An 18652-nucleotide genomic window follows, 5' to 3' on the forward strand; every position below is an offset into this window, starting at 1 on the left:
AAAACGAGCTGTGAATTAGATGCGTTTATCTATTCCCCGGATATTCGTAGTGATTGGCGTATGCTATCACCAAAATCAACAAGCTTCTTTTATTCAGAAGTATATAGTTGTCCCCTGGGCGGTTGCCGTAGCTGAATGGATTGGTGTGTAACCACCATTTGGAAGTGCACGGTTTCGAATCTGCGTGCACGAAACACCAATTGATAGAAAATGTGTTTTCTAATAGTGGTTGCCCCTCGGTAGGCAATGGCGAACCTCCGAGTGTATTTCTGCCACGAAAAAAGCTCCTCATAAAAAATATCTGGCGTTCAGAATTGGTTCAAAACTGTTGGTCCTTCCATTTGTGGAAGCAACATCACGACGCACACCATAAATAGAAAGAGCTCGGTCAAACCTAACCTAACAGAAAGCGCTAATTATTTATTTTCATTTATTTTTTTGTATTTGTCACCAATGAGACTTTTAAAATAGTCCCAGTCTCGGAACTAGTATCTTCTCGAACAGCCAACAGGTCATAAAAAAGAGATATCGACTTTTGCAAAAGAGTCATCGAGGCCTATAAAGCAGTGCATGTAATACGTCCTAGTTCATTGGTGCAGAGTTACCATTATAATTGGTAATGAAATGGCTTTTGAGCTGACTGAGAATGACGCGACTGTAGACCAAGAACCTCTCCTGTCTTTGTATTTTATCAATAGGACTGTCTTATGAGTTCACACACGTAGAACTCACTACAAAGTTGGAAGAACATTGATGCATCAGATTTTCTAAATTTCAATCTTTGGATTGGGCGCAGTTAAGGTCTATTGGATAGGGGTAGAGAGTTCAGTTTACCCTACTAAGACACAAACAATAAAAGCTTTGTTTTGTTTTTAGTCTAAACAAAATATCGACACTACACAAACAAATTTTAGTTTCGATTGGTGACGGTTAAGGCTGTCGCAAAGGGGGCAAAGCTCAGATTCCTCTAAGGATACAAAAAAAAAAAAAAAAATCCAAATCCAACAGCAGTGCGACATATTGTGAAGTTTTGTCTAGTTTTTTTTATTTATGTATAATGTATACTTCTTTCTTCAACAAAAACCATATAACGTAAAGTTTCAAACTTTGCGAAAAATTAAAAAAAAATGAAGTTTTTAGAATTCTGGTTATGTACTTTTGTAGCTCATTCAATTCTAGTATTTATTGGGCCAGCTTAAAGTGGCTCAAAATTCGCGTTTGATAATCCTTTGTTTTTTGATGGTGCTATCATTTTCTGCCATGCTCCACATATTTTTATATGACGAAAAGGCACAAAACCGCCGTCAAAAAAAAAATGTCGAACTTGCACTTTATCACATCAAAATGTGATATAAATTTAAATTCTAAGAATTCTGATGAAAAAGTTTGAAAATTTTGAAAATTTGTTACATTTTATTTTAATTTTGTACGGAAATTTAAACTATAAGTTACTTGGTTTTTATTGTAGTACTAGCATTTCCCAGTGGGCTTCGCACCACCATACATAAAATGTTTTTTTTTATATCGCAAGAAATTTTTCATATTAAGTTTTCTTTATAGAACTCGTAAAATGTTTAAACAGTTGAATTAGTTGATTTTTTTCAACATACTTTCTAAAGATGTCACAATAGCCTTTTCTGTACTTTTTTAAAATTTGATTGTGGTGGTCACCTATATACAGGTAAGGTGAAAGAGCCGATAAAAACTTGTAATTAAACTTTGATTCTTTAATTTCCATTTCAATTTTTTACGCTAAATAAATTATGCTAAAATAAATAAAGTTAAAAATGTTTTTCCAGTTCCTTGAATGCTCCAGTTTTTATTATATTTTCGTCCAAAATTAATATTAACATAATACACTTACAACCACAACAGTACAACAGAAACGCTCATAAGCGGCTGTGTATTTGTTGTTGTTTTTCCCATACAGGCATTTCGTATGAGAGGAAACCATTACTCACATAAAATGTCAGGAACGGCTGCACCGATTTCAATCAAACTTCACACAAACCACCTCCTCAAAGATAGAAAGGAACTCTGAAATTTTTGTGTTAATCGGTTCGGCGGTTCTTGAGTTATAAGATTACCAAGGAAATGTAACTTCTTTTTATATATATAGATGAACTATATTTTTATAAAAAATTAAAATAAATAAATAAATAAAACGTAAATAAATGGTAAAACTTTCCAATATGTGTTGCGCTGCTTTTATTGTGCGCGCAGGTGTATGTGTACATGTGCTTGTGCGTGTACATAATCGCATCCCATATTTTGATATTTAAACAATAAAAAAATAATTACATAAACGAAGACACTCAATCAAGAAATTCTAATGGCTTATAATATAAAATTTAAACTATAAACCATTAACATTTGCAAGTTAAGAATCTATAGAAATAAATGTTAACATAAAATATTATACATATTAAATATAATAATAAAAATATTGCTTTAAAAGCAAAAATACAGTCCACAAGCATTAGTGGATATTTCCATAGAAACTGTTTGTTTTGAATTTGCCTTTTGTATTTGTTGTACCTGTACATAATACTTGTAAATATGTATGTATGTGCACAATATTGAAAATTTTTGCACAGCTTCCCATATGTGTTCGTTTTTGTTGGCTACGCATTTCGGAATTTTTTTTCTCTCTAGTTCTTATTTTTACATATGGGCTAAAAAGTCCCGGTCCTAACAAAAAAAACACGTTTGTTTTTGCTAAAAATTAGCTTTATTCAGCAACGTAATTTCCATCAAGAACAACGAAATCACCGCTCTAACATTTCAATACCACTTTTGTAGAACGATTTATCTTTGCCTCAAAATAGGTCTCAGTTTCAGCGATAATCTCTTCATTCGAGCGAAATTTCTTATCGGCGAGCATTTTTTTGGGTCTGCGACCAGTCAGTAGTCAGAGCAATTCGAAGTTCAATTCATGTATATTAGTTCTTCCATTGTTTTGGTTGACTTGTGACTTCTTGTTTTTGGTCGACAGTGAGCAAACGCGGCACCCACTTTGAACAAAGCTTTCTGATAGTCAAATTCTCATGGAATATGAAGCCAATTCGTTCTTTTGATTCTTTACGATGTCAACTAACTCACACAACTTCACTTGTTGATCATTCAAAACGATTTTGTGGGCTTTTGTTAAGTTTTCTGGTGTTACCGCCTTTGGTGTCATTTGGACGTCCACTGCGTTGTGCATCATCGGTGTCTCTACGCCTACATTTGAGGTCAGCAAACCATCGTTTTATTGTTGCTTCTGATAGAGAGCAGCCCCTATAACGTTTTTCAAGTCATTGCTTCGCTTAAACGGTATTTTTCCCCCATCAAAAAGCAGTGTAAAATTAAAACACGAAATTCTTTTTATCCCTTATTTTGAAAATAACAAAAGTAGCGTCACTCTTAGCGCAGTAACTCACGAACTATTGAATCGAATATCATGAGATTTTAATAGCTGTCTGCCTAAGGTTAGTACTAACTGAAGCAGAGGAGAATGCAATAAGACTAGTGCCGTCCATATGTTAGGCCCGGGACTTTTCAGTCCAGGTATTATTATATGGTATTTGTTTTTATTTTTATTTTTATTTTGCTCTTAATATGCGAACAGGGAAACGCACGCGGTATATCTGCTTAGATTTTTCGCCACCACCCCCTTCTTGAACGGCACATACACGCGTATTTCAACCGCAACGACTGGTGGCAACAGCTGACATCTGGGAAATTTCTGAGATATGTTCATTTAAATATATTACATATATGAGGAACACATGTTTTTATGTATATATATACAATACATTAGAGGTGTCAAGCTTTATGGGGAAAATTTTAAAGTTGTTCATATTTTGGATTAAGGCTTAGAGTATAAAATTTAAGTTCGATCAATTTCAATATTAAGAACCCCACGTGAGTTTAAAAAAAGAAAAATTTACTTGGTACGCCAAAAATCGATGTTTTTTATTTCCTTTTAACCAAATTAACTGTAGAAAATTTTTCTTTTTTTTTTTTACTTGAAATCAGTCGACAGCGACCCAGAAACCCAATCGGCTGCAATTGTTACTTGGGTATTCTGAGGATTCCGAATCCGGAAAACTATATTTTATTATTACCAGTTTTTTTTGACAAAGGCGAAAATGTAAGCCAAGTCGCTGAAATTGTGAATGGTGTTTATGGTGCCGATCGCGAAAATATTGGATTTTTTTCCCTAAACTATATTCATTTTTTTGGTTTTCATCCCAATTCAGCGTAACTCAATTTTCAACCTTATGCAAGGCACACTAAACCTAAATCGAATAGGATCAAATTTTTTATAATACGCCTTGAGCGGTTAAGGCAAACAAAAATTTTGCGGTTCGTATGCCTATGAACATTTGGACAACCTTAATATAAATATGCATGTATGTATGTATGCATGCGTCTACCATAATTTAAGGTTATGACGCGAGCTTTGTTGTTGTATCTTGTTTGGTTTTTTGTTGGAGTTTGGTAATCTATTTGATGTCTGCTAGAGACTCGCATGTTTCTCTGACAGCAAAATTATTAATTAGATTTGTCATGAAGACGAATTATTAAGTAGAAACAATGCATGCATATGTACGTATGTACATGCCGATCCAAACAGAAAACAGAAGCACTTATACATACATAAATGTATACATGAATTATTACTTAGTTGAATGCTTAGCTCGTCAAATGTAGGAAGTGCCATTTGAAAATCTGCAGCAAAAAATTAATATTCATAAGTAACACACATATGTACATACATATACACATAAATATTAAAGTATTAATAATTTTCTTTTCTGGGAAATTTGTTCTTTGTTTGGCTTGCATTCAGCAAGATCCCGTTTTATTCTATTTACATTATCTTGGTACTTCTTGCAAAGTGAACAACAAAGATTTCACTCGACTGCCATGTTTTGTTTACATTTCGCCTTGAAACACCTTTACCATACATGCAACTAATCGTTGGTATGTTTACTACGGCGCAGATATAACAACATAAAGAAAATTTGTAGAGCGACAGAAGTTCAAAATCCTTTTTATGAATATAAACAAAATGCAAACGACTTGCAGGCCACCAACGCCTAAGACACCGAGAAACGTGATTATAACTTCAATGTGTGTGTCTGTGTGTGCACCGTGGTGGCGTTGCTGTTGGTATTGGCCGATCGGTGGCTCTGTTTTAGTCTATTTTTAGGACATTTAGTTCAAACTTGAAAAACATAGAAATCCATTTAAAAAGACACTACCTCCTCAATGTATGCGCTTTGAAGCATGCATTTGTACACATCCATATACGATTATGTAAACATATGTTTAGTATGTATGAATGTATTTGTATGTTCCTGCCACGCGTACCCTGCAGAGAAATCTACTGTACTCTTGGTGTAGTTTTACTAAATTTAACGCGTTTCTGTTGCTTTTCATTATAAGCAAGTGGTGAATTTTACACGGCGATGCTATAGAGTTGAATCCGCACCTTTCGTGACCAACGTTTCTTTTCGTTGTTGACAGTTCGAAACTAGTACCTAATTCTTCATACGAGATTTAGCTTGCTTTACATCTCTTAGCGTCTTAGCAGGCGTGTGTCAAAAGTGCATACTATCACCATTGCTCTGTAACATCGTCTTGGACACTGTTAAGAAGAACGCCGCAAAATTTGGAATTGGGAGTATGTAGGGCCAGCTTAATGACCTCTACTAAGCGGACGGACGTCATTTGCCTATTATCGCATCTAAAGCTGGACTGGTTTTCAGTTAGTTGGTTTGAGTTACTAAAACTCAAAAAACGCGTCGGCTCCTGAGGGTTTTTACCAGCTGGAGAAAATGCAATCCTTTCTCTATCTGGGTAGTATCATCTCGATGTCAGGTGGCTCGAGTAAAGACACAAAAAACCGCATTAGGAAAACTCTAGCAACATTTGGTTCCCTAAGTCCAATCTGGATAGTATCACACAATTCCGAGAGCATGACCCCTTTGCAGTTGTATGTCTATCCTCAGCCACCACAGCAAGGAACCCTACAGATTATATACTGTATTTAATTATAGCATTAATAAATCTGGTTTATCCTTAACACGTTCCCTGTCCGCTGAGCCACATATGGTTCAGTAAACGTTCGCCTGATATGCACTGATACGTTCCTGAGCCATATGTGCGTCAGGGGCTATATGAACCAAATGTGTTTCATGAACGTGCAGAAGCAAAAATGTCCCTCTACGCTCATGGACCATATGTGTTGAAGGGAGAAATACCCCACATCCGTTTTTTTTTTTTTAATTATTATTATTACTAAAGCTATCCTATGACTACAAAAAAACCAATTATTCAAAAAACCCTGTTGGACTTGTCGGTCAATTTTGCATTTTTGTATTGGGACAGGGAACGTGTTAATAATCTTGCATGTTATATATTACTGCTCTTTCATCGGAAATTAATTCCGACCACTGCGGCCCCATGTCCAAATTTAATAAGACTGCAAAGGGTTAATTCTAATGCTAAATCAACATTGCTCTATACCTTTGAAATATGGAATGCAACAACGGTTGATATAAACGCACTGCAAGTTTTCACTAATCGATGCCTTCGTAAAACCCTGAAAATCTACTGACCCACCACAATTCCGGATGCTGATGTGTGGAGAATAACTCAGCAAACCCAAATACTCTTTGAGATTTGCAGAAGAAAATGAGGTTGAATTGGTCACGTAGACAGTGGGATGACCTAACAAGAGCTGCTATTGATTGGGATCTCTAAGGCAGCCGTATACGAAAAAGGCCATCAAACCCTTGAAGACGATTGTTGGATTCGAAAACACGCGCCATGAACTTAATCCGTAATGAAGCTGAGGGGCTGGCGCAGAACGGATCTGAATGAAAAAAATTTGTTGCGGCCCTTTGTTCCTCTCTCCAACCATAGAAAATAATAATACACATCTCTTTTTCTAAAGTCTCCATGAACAAACCTATATATAAAAAAGTATGTAACACTTTTTGAGTTACACGTAACTGATTTGAATTACATTTAACACTTTTATAATAAATAGACAATGGCACTGCATCGAGAGTGCACCAGGGATCCTTAAATTGCTCCTTTACAGCATATTCCAAGCCGAAATCTACGCTATAGACAAACCAGCAACAACGATAAGACTAATGGACCACCTCTAGCAAACTTTACCACTTTTGTTGATAGTCAAGCAGCGAGCAAGGCACTGACCGCAACACGCGTCAATTCAAGATGTGTTAAAGAATGCAGGAGGTCGCTTTCGGTTGTCCCGACCACTCTGGAGTGGAGGGAAATGAAGGAGCCGATGAGTAAGCAAGGAAAGGCTCTGAGCTTGACCTTCAGCGAGTGGAACTATACTGCGATTGACTGGAGCGTAATCGCGGAAACCAATAGAAAGTGGTCTCTAACTACTAACTGTAAGATCTCCAAAGCGCTCTGGCGAAAAGGACAAAATGTTTGATTGGATTCAACAGATCAACCACCCGCGTCCTCACATGTGTTATAAGGGGTCACTGCACTATTTGTACACTAGCCAGTAGAATTGGGTATACCTTACATTGACTTCTGCAGGAGTTATAGAGATAAAGAAGAAATTAAGTGGTTACAACACCTCCTCTGCGAAAATCCTGCACTCGAAAGAACCCGTACCAAATATCTTGGCAAATTTGGAAATTGTCTCACTGGAGGGACTAGTTACCTTCTTAAAAAGATCCATGTGGTTTAAGCAACTTAGTTGTTAGCTAGGGGATGGTAATCAAATGCAGGTATCGCAATATACCTGAGAGCCACCTAGTGTGTTGTGTTAGACAAGCAACCTGGCTTTCCTAACCTAAGGCCATTACATTGTGTTTACTACTTACTGAACTACAATCAATCGTCAATGTGAAATATATTTGATGGTGTTTAAAAATGCCGTGAAAATGGCATAATACAAAGTTTCTCTGCAGGGTATGTTCTTCTCACTCATTCAAGCATTCACACGTAAACATACATATGGAATGCATCGAAATCACACAAGTGAAGAGACAGCCGACATAAGCAACATTGCCACCACAGCCAATGTGACCACCTTGGGCTGCTGCCGCCTGGAGCGTTCAATGCGCACTCATGCAAATATAAGAAAGTGTTTTAAATATTATTCTAGTGCAGACATACATTGAACGCCTCAATTTCGAAGTCGAACCCTGAACGATTTGTTTACACAATTTCCATTGTAAACAGAAGCAATGGCTTCTGAAGGAGTTTTTCTGCTTGCAAGTAATTATCCTTTGAATGATTTTCCGACATTGACCTCAAGTAAGGTCTCACCGTTATATACATACTCGTATATATGTTTATATAGTATGTGCATACATAAAATGTCTATGGGCGCATATGTATGTGTGTGAGGTGAAGTGACGAAAGGTTCTGCCTAAAGAAATTTATCTGCAGTTAAATTAAAAAAAAAAACAAGAGTAAAATCCTGATTTAGATACGAATATATTCTTTGGATAGGGACAGTGAAATAGAATATCATAGTGAAACACATTAAAAGCCTTACAATAATCATTCAAAGTGTGATCAATTTAGAGGTATCGGATTTTAAATAAAAAAACGAAAATTTAAATTGATTGGACAATATTTATTAGTTTTGTGTAGAAGAATTTATGTCATTTATTTTTCAAAGATAATCACTTTCAAATGTTGACCGCAACTGTGTCGTAATTCGGCCATCCGTAATCACCAATTTTGAATGACTCGTTGGAGGGCTTCGGTCGGTATCTCGTGAATATCTTTAGTAAGCATCCAATGCCTCAATCGAAGCTACAATAGTTTATCCACAAAGCATTTAGACTTTACATAGGGCAGATACATAGGTAGGTGAAATGGTTGAAGTGCAATGCTACCCCTCAAGTAGCACTAAAGCGCCGTTTTGATACCATTATGAGACCTCCAACAGGCAGATATCTACAGCCAGCCAGAGCTTTTAATAAAATGGAGAAGATTGATGGGATTTAGATTAGCGCATTGCCCCACGAAGAAAAGAGCACTCAGTGACCTTAATCGTCTAGCTCCAAGCTGCCAAGCCCGAACATTTACAGAGAAAGTGTTTAACAGTCTCCTTCCCTTAAAGGCCTCCACTGCTTCTACAATGTAGGTTATATGGTAACTCCAGCTTTTCCGCATGTGTGCGGATCGTCCAGTGACCGGTAAACACAGCTACGCATTTGGAAATAGATTGGCGTGGAACCCCAGGTCTTTCTGAGTCCTTCGTATATTGTACTGGGGTCAAAGGGTTTTCGAAATAGCACATGAAGAAATGGCTGCGCTTTCCTGAGAAATAATTTGTGCAGTTCCCCTTTAACAACTGTCAGGGGGATGCCGATGACTGTGTAGGAGGTCTCTGAGGCCAATTCAGTCCTCTTCCTGGCAAGCTCATCAGCAATTTCATTTCCCTCTATGTTCCTATGTCCTGGACCCCTATCAGAGAAATGTTACCTGCACACCTAAGAGATTTGATCTCCTCCTTACAGCAGTTTACTACTTTCGTTCTGCCCCATGGCGTCATCAGAGCCTTGATCGCGACTTGACTATCGGAAGAAATATTAATATCTCCCGCGTTCCCTAAGCATTTTGCATGCCGATTCCATCTTGGAACCGTCAGTGAAGAGAAAGGTGCAAGCTTCGGAGCAGATTTTCCCCTCGATCAAATCCTGCCTATTAGACTTTGCATACCCCCATAAATAAAAGTTCACGGGTGTGCTATCACACGATCTTTGTGGCCAATCTACGGGTCCGACACTAGAGATAAATTGCCCACCGAAACGACGACGCAGTAAATCCATTGTTTCACGGGCTGTATGGCAAGTAGCGCCGTTTGCGTCTTGTTGTAATCAAATCTTGTAGAGATTACGGGCTTAAATTTCTGGCATCAAAAAGTCGGTTATCATAGGACGATAGCGTTTGCCATTTCAATGTTACATTAGCGCCAGACTTGTCTTTGAAGGAATATGGGCTAATGATTCCCCCAGCCCAAAGACCGCACCAAACGGTTGTTTTCAATGGATGTAAGGGCTGTTCTTGAATGGTTTCGGGTTGCTTGCTCTTCAGCCCAAATACGGCAATTTGATTCATTAAGCCAAAAATGGGCCTTATCGCTGAACATCGCAAGTTTACAGAGCGTAGATTTTCGTAATACAATTTTACGATTTATAAACGTTGTTGAGGGGAAGTCTTACCTTGATGAAATGTGAATAAATACTAAAAAAAATTACGTATTTAGCTTGACCATGTCACACGTGATCTGTGAAAAAAGTCTACTGGAAAAAGTACCTCCAATCTGATCACCCTTTAGATATGTTTTGTGAAAAGCTTCCTATTTTTGCATGGTTTTTGAAGCCTATGTATTATCTGATGAACCTAAAATCGGACCGATATATGAGCACTTATTCCATTGCGCTAGAACTGACGATCAGCCAAAAAAAGAACTTTTTATATCGAATTGATGCCTTCCATTCTTTGTTGAGGTGGATGATAACTGACTTTTGAGAAACTTATCACATACGATAATATGGATCCCATAAGGACAAACACACAAATCGGGCCATTACTGAACAGATTGATGGATGCTAAAAACGTTTCACCAAAACGCTGACTAATGATTAATAGACGTACGTATGTATGTATTAAAAATTGAAGGAATATTTTTCAAAAACACTTATTTATATGTATTTTTATTACCATTAAGACCAAAATATTTCTATTAAACACTATTTTTATACAACCAACGGATCGGAAGTAAAATTTCCTCCGAATCGCTAACTATTTGACCACAAATCTTAATATTTGCAATTTGTTTATAATCACTAAATTGACTTAAGTGAGTGTGCATACATAAGTATGCGTATGTGCATGTGTGTATGTACTTATATATGTAAATATTGTTGTTCATGAGGATTTTGTTTTGGTTTTTTGCCGAGCTCGCCAAAATTACTTGTCAGCTTTCCCCGCAAATGTTTGTCTATTGCCGTATTGTCGCACGCGTAGTTGATTTTGTTGTTGTTGTTGTATTATCGGCGATTTGGCCTCAATTCAACTCATTAAATTATGAGCGTCTAAAGGAAAATGACGCACATTTCGTATTTAGCAGGTTGTTTCACCTCTCCTTCGAGCAGCAACAAGTTAAGCATCAAAAGAACAGCTGAACTGGCTAGCAGATTGGCTGCGTCAGGCGCATGTGAATTTCGATTTAAATTTTACATTTTGCACAAAAACAATTTGTAGACGTATTATACATATGCGAGAGTTAAAGAGTATTAAGCCGAGTGGGTTTAGCCAAGGGGCCAAGTGGCAATGTGGCAAAGTGGCAAGTGGTGATTACTATTGGTCAGACGCACGTACAGCAGACATACATACATACACACACATACTTAGCGGGTTGTCATTTGACTGTGGTCGGGGTTTAGAGCCCGTGAGAAAAAACATTTGTTTGTAGTTGAAATCGCGCTAACCTTAAGGTGGTCCATCTATGCAAGTGGTTCGGGATCAACGCGAGATACAAGCATACATACATATGGATGTGTGCATGTGCGAGAACGTTGTGAAATTTATTTTGCTTTGCTTGTGGCCAGTAATTTTGAACGCCATCATTTTGCGCCCCATGTGGCGTGCATGATTTCCTTAAAAATAATATGCAATATTGTTGATGAAAGAAATATTCGGGGCAAATTCGAATTTTCAAGTGATTTGTAAATTTAATTTATGTTCGCTCATAAGCACTTCCGCAGACGTTAAATGGGCAAATGTGATTGAAATAAGCTCTGTTTGTGTAACATAAAAAGAAATTATAATGCCTGATGGCGTTTTTTGTCTTTATTAGGGTAGAATAGATCCAAACACACACTTGTTCACAAGGGTATTATTATTTTGTTCACATGCCGGTTGGATGTATCAGCATAAACGAATAAAGACAGATGGACAGATACACTGCGTTAAATACTGTTAGCACTAGCTCTTATCGACAGAAACAGGCGAGCTTCAGAGCGAATCATTCATGCATCGACCATATCAACAGTCTCCGAATTATCGTTAAACAATCAGTTGAGTGGAGGGCCATGCTCTATATCGTCCTTATAGACTTCCAAAAAGCGTTCGATACTTTACATAACGCCGCTATTTGTAACGCCCTCGAATGCAAAGGGGTCTCAACGAAATTGATTCAACTCGTCGGACGCAAGGTATCGGATAATACACAAGAAACTTCTGGGTGACAAAATCAAAATAGGTGTACGTCAAGGATGTGTTCTCCCGCCATTTCTCTTTAACATCGTTTTGGACGTTGCCTTGAAATACGCCTCGTCATCTGGAGCCGGTATTACCTGGGGAGTGCAAGGACGCCTGACAGATCTTGACTATGCAAAACGACATCTGTCTTCTGTCCCACAACAATCTTGACATGGCAGCGAAGTTTCAATAAGTACGAGAAACAGCTGAGAAAGCCGGCGTGAAGATCAATATTCAGAAAACTGAAGTCAGTCGTATAAACACAGGAAATACGCAAAATTTATCAATTGATGGTATCGATCTCGAAGATGTACAATCTTTCCGCTATTTAGGCAGCATAATATCGGTCTCTGGAGCTTCAAGCGATGATATCAAAAGCCGAAAAAAGAAAGCTGTGGAGGCATTTGGCTCTTTGCAGGCAATTTGGAAAGCATCAAACTGCGCATTTTTAACTCCAATGCAAAGACGACTTTACTTTATGGTTGTGAAACGTGAAGCGCGACGCCTGCTGACACAAGCGCATTACAAGTTTTTGTAAACAGATACCTTCGAAATATTCTGACCAAATATTATCACGAATGCTGACATGTGGGCCAGAACCCAGCGGAAACAAATACTATTAGAGATTCGAAAGAGAAATGTTCTACGCAGAGGAAAACGTGATTTAAACAGAGCCGCCATTAAGTGAAACCCCCAAGTCAGCCGAAGACGTGGTAGACCAGCAAATATCTGGAGACGACTGTTGGAGTCAGAAGTCCGCACAATGCAGTTTAGCTGGAATGAAGTTAAGAGAACGGAAGAAATTCGTTGTGGCAATGGAATTTATGTGGTTGTGGAATTTGTGATGACGAGGACTTATGGACAAGTTTTCACAATTTATGTGTTAATTTAAGTTTCATCATTTTTTTAATATAGTTTTCTACTGTAAAACCCCTGCAAATCTAAGTTTCAAACATTGTGCAAATTTGAAAAAAAATGATCAAATTTCCATTAAATTTCACACTTTTTAATTAGAGTTTTTAGCAAAATTTCCGCTTGAAGTTTTATAGCCCATTGAATTTTGGTATAATAAAGCGCACGCTTCAAATTACCCAAAAATTGCGTTTGATTTTGAAATTGGTTTTTTTGCTGGCTTTCCTGATTTCACCTTAACATAATTTTTGTATTAGATTTATAGAATTCATGTGATACTTTATGCTATCGGCTACACTGCACTACATAATAAGAAAAATAAATCACTTTGTATGAAATCTTCATATTTTTCTGTTTTTCTTCCCATAAACAGTTACCAAGTCAGCAGTAAAAGTGTTGTGCCAAGATGACAAAGGAACAAGCAACCGCAATACCGGAAGAACTGTACAACCTCACACAATTGGCTGAGGTTACATTAGCTGCTGGACGACTCAGCACAACCAACATAACAGAAATTAAGGACTACATCAAACGGCACAAGACTTTGGAGTACCTCTCAGATGAGACACCATCCCCAATGACTACATCTGATGCCCCAATGACAGAACCACAAAGCCACGTACCGGCAGCACCTACCGCGAACGAGAGCAATGAGTTTTCGACTACTTTGTGGCGCAACAACCAGCAGTCGATTAGTCAAACTCCACCTTATGAGTCAAGAGAATTTCATAACGCCCAAATAGAACACCATATTCGCATTCCTGCCATAGCAATGACGCGTACAGCATTCTATTCATCCTCCGATGATGACTCAAACTACTACAGTCACAAGGTGTTTGATCGTAAGAAATTACGGCGCTCCACAATTTCCGACCACTCCCGCTATGATGAGCATTCGTGTAGCAGTTTGCCGAGCTGCAGTAGTGAGGAGCCATTTACGGGCTCCTCAAGTAACTCGAGCAACTCAGAGAGCATTAAGTTGGGCAATGGTTCTGAGGGAAGCGCCAATAGCAACCATTTGGCCGAAGATGAACACGTTTGTCCGGAGTGTGGCAAGAAGTATTCTACATCGTCCAATCTAGCGCGACATCGACAAACTCACAGGTAAATGAATCGCATTATCGAAAAGTTTAAAATTTTTTAAATACAAAACGTCAAACATATTTCGTGTTTGCGAACTAGAAAACTGCAATCATGACCTTTTGTTTTTATTTAGTAAAAAAGTTCTTTAAAAAGAGAATAGGATGATTAGTTTTGTGCCACATTTTTACATACAATAAATAATAATAAAATTTACAAGCGCGTATATCTAATTCACAATAATTAATTTCACAGGTCAATAATGGACAAAAAAGCGCGACGATGCCCCTACTGTGAAAAAGTCTACGTCTCAATGCCCGCCTTCAGCATGCACGTGCGTACCCATAATCAGGGCTGTGAATGCCAGTACTGCGGTAAATGCTTCTCTCGGCCATGGTTGCTGCAGGGCCACATACGCACACATACCGGTAGGTGTAAAAAAGTGTAATCCGCAGTACCTTTGCCAATTTGTATGCTTGTATTTGTATGTTAAATTTTACTTCTCTTGATTTAGGCGAGAAACCCTTCAAATGCAGCGTTTGCAACAAAGCCTTTGCTGATAAATCCAATCTACGCGCACACATACAAACCCATTCGAACACCAAGCCACATACGTGTGGACGCTGCGGCAAAGCTTTTGCGCTCAAATCTTATCTGTACAAACACGAAGAGTCATCGTGCATGAAGAACAACCATCGTGTCGGTGAGTCGCGCTCAAACCGTAACTCTACAAATTCCGCAAACACATCCTGTGCTAAAGCTATGAGCACTCAATCGACTTCAGATTCAGCCAAGTCCACTTTGGCGACAAAACTCTTGCAGAAGGAAAAAGAACGTCGACAAGCTACGATGACCTATACCGAAATTACACCGGAATCTGTAGAAAAACCCTTCGAAATCCATACCGTTCTGACGCTAACGGACAGCAATGGCGTAAACAAAACGAATGTGATGCAAGAGAAATCCTACACAATGCTTACGAGTCCCATGTCTCAGGAGGAGTATGAACGCTTCGAACGTATCAGTGTCATACAATCGGCCACGCCTAGTGATCTCATTTATCGTGAGCAAATCATTAGCGTTCAAGGCTTCGCCGACACAGCCACACATATGCCCATACAATTGTGTAATCTAAGAAATGAGATACATGAAGATCAGGTGCAAGAACAGCCGATGGACTTTTCGCCCAAAAATAATTTTACACATTCAACAAAGACGAGCCCTTTTGAATTGACCAGTAATTATGCAATATTGGCCTAAAGCATGGAGCACTCAAAATATAGTTCAAAAAGACAATGAAACATTTGAAAAAGTTAGACTGTTAGTATGTTTGGAAGAATGAGACGATATGCTATAAAAATGGTGAATTCTGTAAAAAGTGCATATGCATATGGAAAATGCGTAAATGACCGGATTAAGTTTGAATTGATAACTGATTTTTATACGATTTTTAACAAATATCCAGCTAAAAAGTTTGATAGTTTTAAGCAAAAAAAAAAAAACCGAAATTAACAAAGACTTAGTCGGCCTTTTCTGGGATATTCTGTAAGTATTTCGCAACAAGACATCCTTTTTGGAAATTGTGTTCGTCAAACGATTGAGTGTGCCTCATTTCAAAATTGAAAATGCTTAGTCCGAACCAACAGGAAAGACAAACCAATTACAACATAATCTTCCACAGGTGAGCACTCATGCTTCCAGGGCTCTTGCCAGTCCTTAAGAGATGTACACATGAAATAGTCGTTGGTACGAAAATCGCAACCAAGTTATTTGAACATAGGGAGCATTTGGCCTACTTAAGCTGATTTTTTTTAAACCTGTTTTTTTAATATGTGGCTGAGAGCTATATCGCCTGTAACGTTTGACTTGTCTTGCAAAATTTGGTGCACAACTGTTTTGCTTACACAATTTTACACTTTTCTTAGGCATAGACAATTCTTTTTTAAAAGGATGCTTGTGAAGACTTTTATAAAATACTTATTGACCCGAAAGATTTTGTTAATATTTTAATTGCAATAAAATAATTCAATAGGTCTGGCTCAGAACTTCGCAAACGTTTGAAGTAGTGAAATAAATTCAGATATTAGAATAAACGAAAAACAAATAAATGCAATAAAAAATAGTTTACCAAAGAAACATTTGCACTTGTAGTTTAATAGAAAACTGATTGTGATAATTCTGAAAAAGATTAGTAGTAGAAGATTACAAATTGTGTAATAAGTAGATACTTTCGTGTTTCTCACAATGAACTACATGAGATATAAGTAAATACATATATGCATACACATAAACACACATATATATATGCATATGTATATATATATTATATAATACATGTTACATGCCTATGTATTTATAAAAAATGCATATAAATGTATACATATATAATATTAAGCATAAATATTAAAAACAAAAATTAGTACTTCATTCAATAACAAAAAATTGAGTTACTTTAAAACGTAATAATTTGTGGCGACTAAATTTTATAATAATGTGGAAAGGAAAAGGAGCAAAGATATTTATCTATGTATTGTTTTTTAACTATCTTACCGATTAAACCATATTTTCAATATTATTTACCATTAATATTAATACATTATAAAAAATATACAATAAAAGAAGGACTAGAAATTCAATTAAGCTGATAAAAATTGTAGCTTGTGCTGAAAGCCCGTTTTCTCTCTTTCGAGCACTTCAACAGAAATTTTTTACTGAAATATATATTATTATTATTATTTTTATTGTATTTATGATTAAAATTACAAAAAAATATTTAAGCACCAGTTACCAGGGATGTACTGAAATGTATATGAAATTATTGCTTAAAAGGATTTAGCAAATATTTAGAGTGGGAATTCTTGCTATTAACAAAAAAAATAACGCAGGCGTAAATGCTGCAATTCAGGAAATGGGAATCTCTCATTATATGAGAATCATTCAATATGTTCTTAGTAAAAGATGGAAAACTTAGTTCTTCTAAATTTTTTTAAATTATTTTCCAACAGAATCTTCAATTTCAACGCTTTTCCAAGCGTTTTTCCAACTCATTTAAGTTATCCTAAAACTAAGACTTTGGAAGGTCCTCAATCTGTTGCAATTCAGGAATTTGGAGTCTCTCACTGTATGAGAATCAGAAAAATATGAAAAATTTAATTATTTAAAAATTTGTTAAATTATTTTCCAGTGTATTCTCCAATTTCAACACTTCCCCAAGCTTTTTCCCAACTCATTTAAGTCATGTAAAAATTAAGATTTTGGAAGGCCCTCAATCTGCTGCAATTCAGGAATTTGGAGTCTCTCACTATATGAGAATCATAGAAAAATATGTAAAATTGAATTATTTAAAGATTTTTAGAAATATTTTCCAATGTATTCTCCAACTTCAACACTTCTCCAAGCGTTTTTCCAACTCATTTAAGTTATCCAAAAATTAAGATTTTGGAAGGTCCTCAGTCTGCTGCTACTCAGAAATTTGGAAACTCTCCTTATAAGAGAATCACTCAATTTGTCCTCAGAAAAAGATAGAAAAATCAATTATTTTAGATTTTTTTGTTTAATTATTTTTTAACGTTTTTCCAATTTCAACACTTCTTCAAGCGTTTTTTCAATCCATTTAAGTTATATAAAATTTAAGATTTTGGAAAGTCCTCAAAATAGATATAACTTTCTCGTTCGACATGTGCCATTTTTTTTCAACTTTGAAAATAAATCACTAGAGGCCAAATCCCGTGAATACGATGGATGCTGTAATAATTCCTTTGAGACAGCAGAGGTGTGTTTAATCATTGCTCGAGATTCAATTTTTTTATTCTTTTAAATAATCATAGGTTTTTTAACTCAATCGACAATAAAAATAAAACCATATGATCGCCAAAACTCAAACTTCGACAGCTAACCATCTAAACGTTCTCGTTGCAATGAGGGCCATCTGTTGTATATTCTAAGGACTTATTGAATCTGCCACGCAAAAAAGAAGCTTCAAATTCAAGAAATGAAGCATTTGAGTATTCGATTGGACTTTGCAAAAGTTATGTTGTGTTCCTATTAAAAACACCACCACCTTTACTAGGGAATTTTTGACAGCCATCTAAAATAAAATGAAGTGATTTCTGAAATTTTCTTGACAGTTCATTTTGGTGAAATTATTATTTTTTCAATATATTCGAAAATGTTGACGTCTCTCCTCTTTGCACTCGTATATTCCCGCACACAAGCTTGGACATACTATATGCATGCATATACATATTTATATTTTAAGATATTATGTACATTCTAAGCAAAAAGCTGGCTGCTTTTAATGTTTTTTGAGCCTATTATATATATGAATTGAAAATGGTCTAAATATATTAAAATAAAAGAAGTAAAAGCAACAGTACAGTATTTTATGCAA

General features: G+C 36.6%; 1 protein-coding gene across 1 annotated transcript; it reads left to right on the forward strand.

Annotated features, from left to right (window-relative positions):
• Positions 1-13561: 13561 nt before the first annotated feature.
• On the forward strand, positions 13562-16548 carry LOC129241386 (zinc finger protein 14). The gene is made up of 3 exons (XM_054877673.1): positions 13562-14286; positions 14518-14690; positions 14777-16548. The coding sequence occupies exons 1-3, from the start codon at positions 13589-13591 to the stop codon at positions 15520-15522; spliced, it is 1617 nt and encodes a 538-aa protein (XP_054733648.1). The 5' UTR covers positions 13562-13588; the 3' UTR covers positions 15523-16548.
• Positions 16549-18652: the final 2104 nt, after the last annotated feature.

The sequence above is a fragment of the Anastrepha obliqua genome, chromosome 3 (assembly GCF_027943255.1).
Source record: "Anastrepha obliqua isolate idAnaObli1 chromosome 3, idAnaObli1_1.0, whole genome shotgun sequence".
NCBI classification, from domain to species: Eukaryota; Metazoa; Arthropoda; class Insecta; order Diptera; family Tephritidae; genus Anastrepha; species Anastrepha obliqua.

Coding starts and splice junctions, on each gene's coding strand:
- LOC129241386 (XM_054877673.1), top strand. CDS start 13,589: ATGACAAAGGAACAAGCAACCGCAATACCGGAAGAACTGTACAACCTC. Junction 14,287..14,517: donor CGACATCGACAAACTCACAG/GTAAATGAATCG, acceptor TTAATTTCACAG/GTCAATAATGGACAAAAAAG. Junction 14,691..14,776: donor CCACATACGCACACATACCG/GTAGGTGTAAAA, acceptor CTCTTGATTTAG/GCGAGAAACCCTTCAAATGC.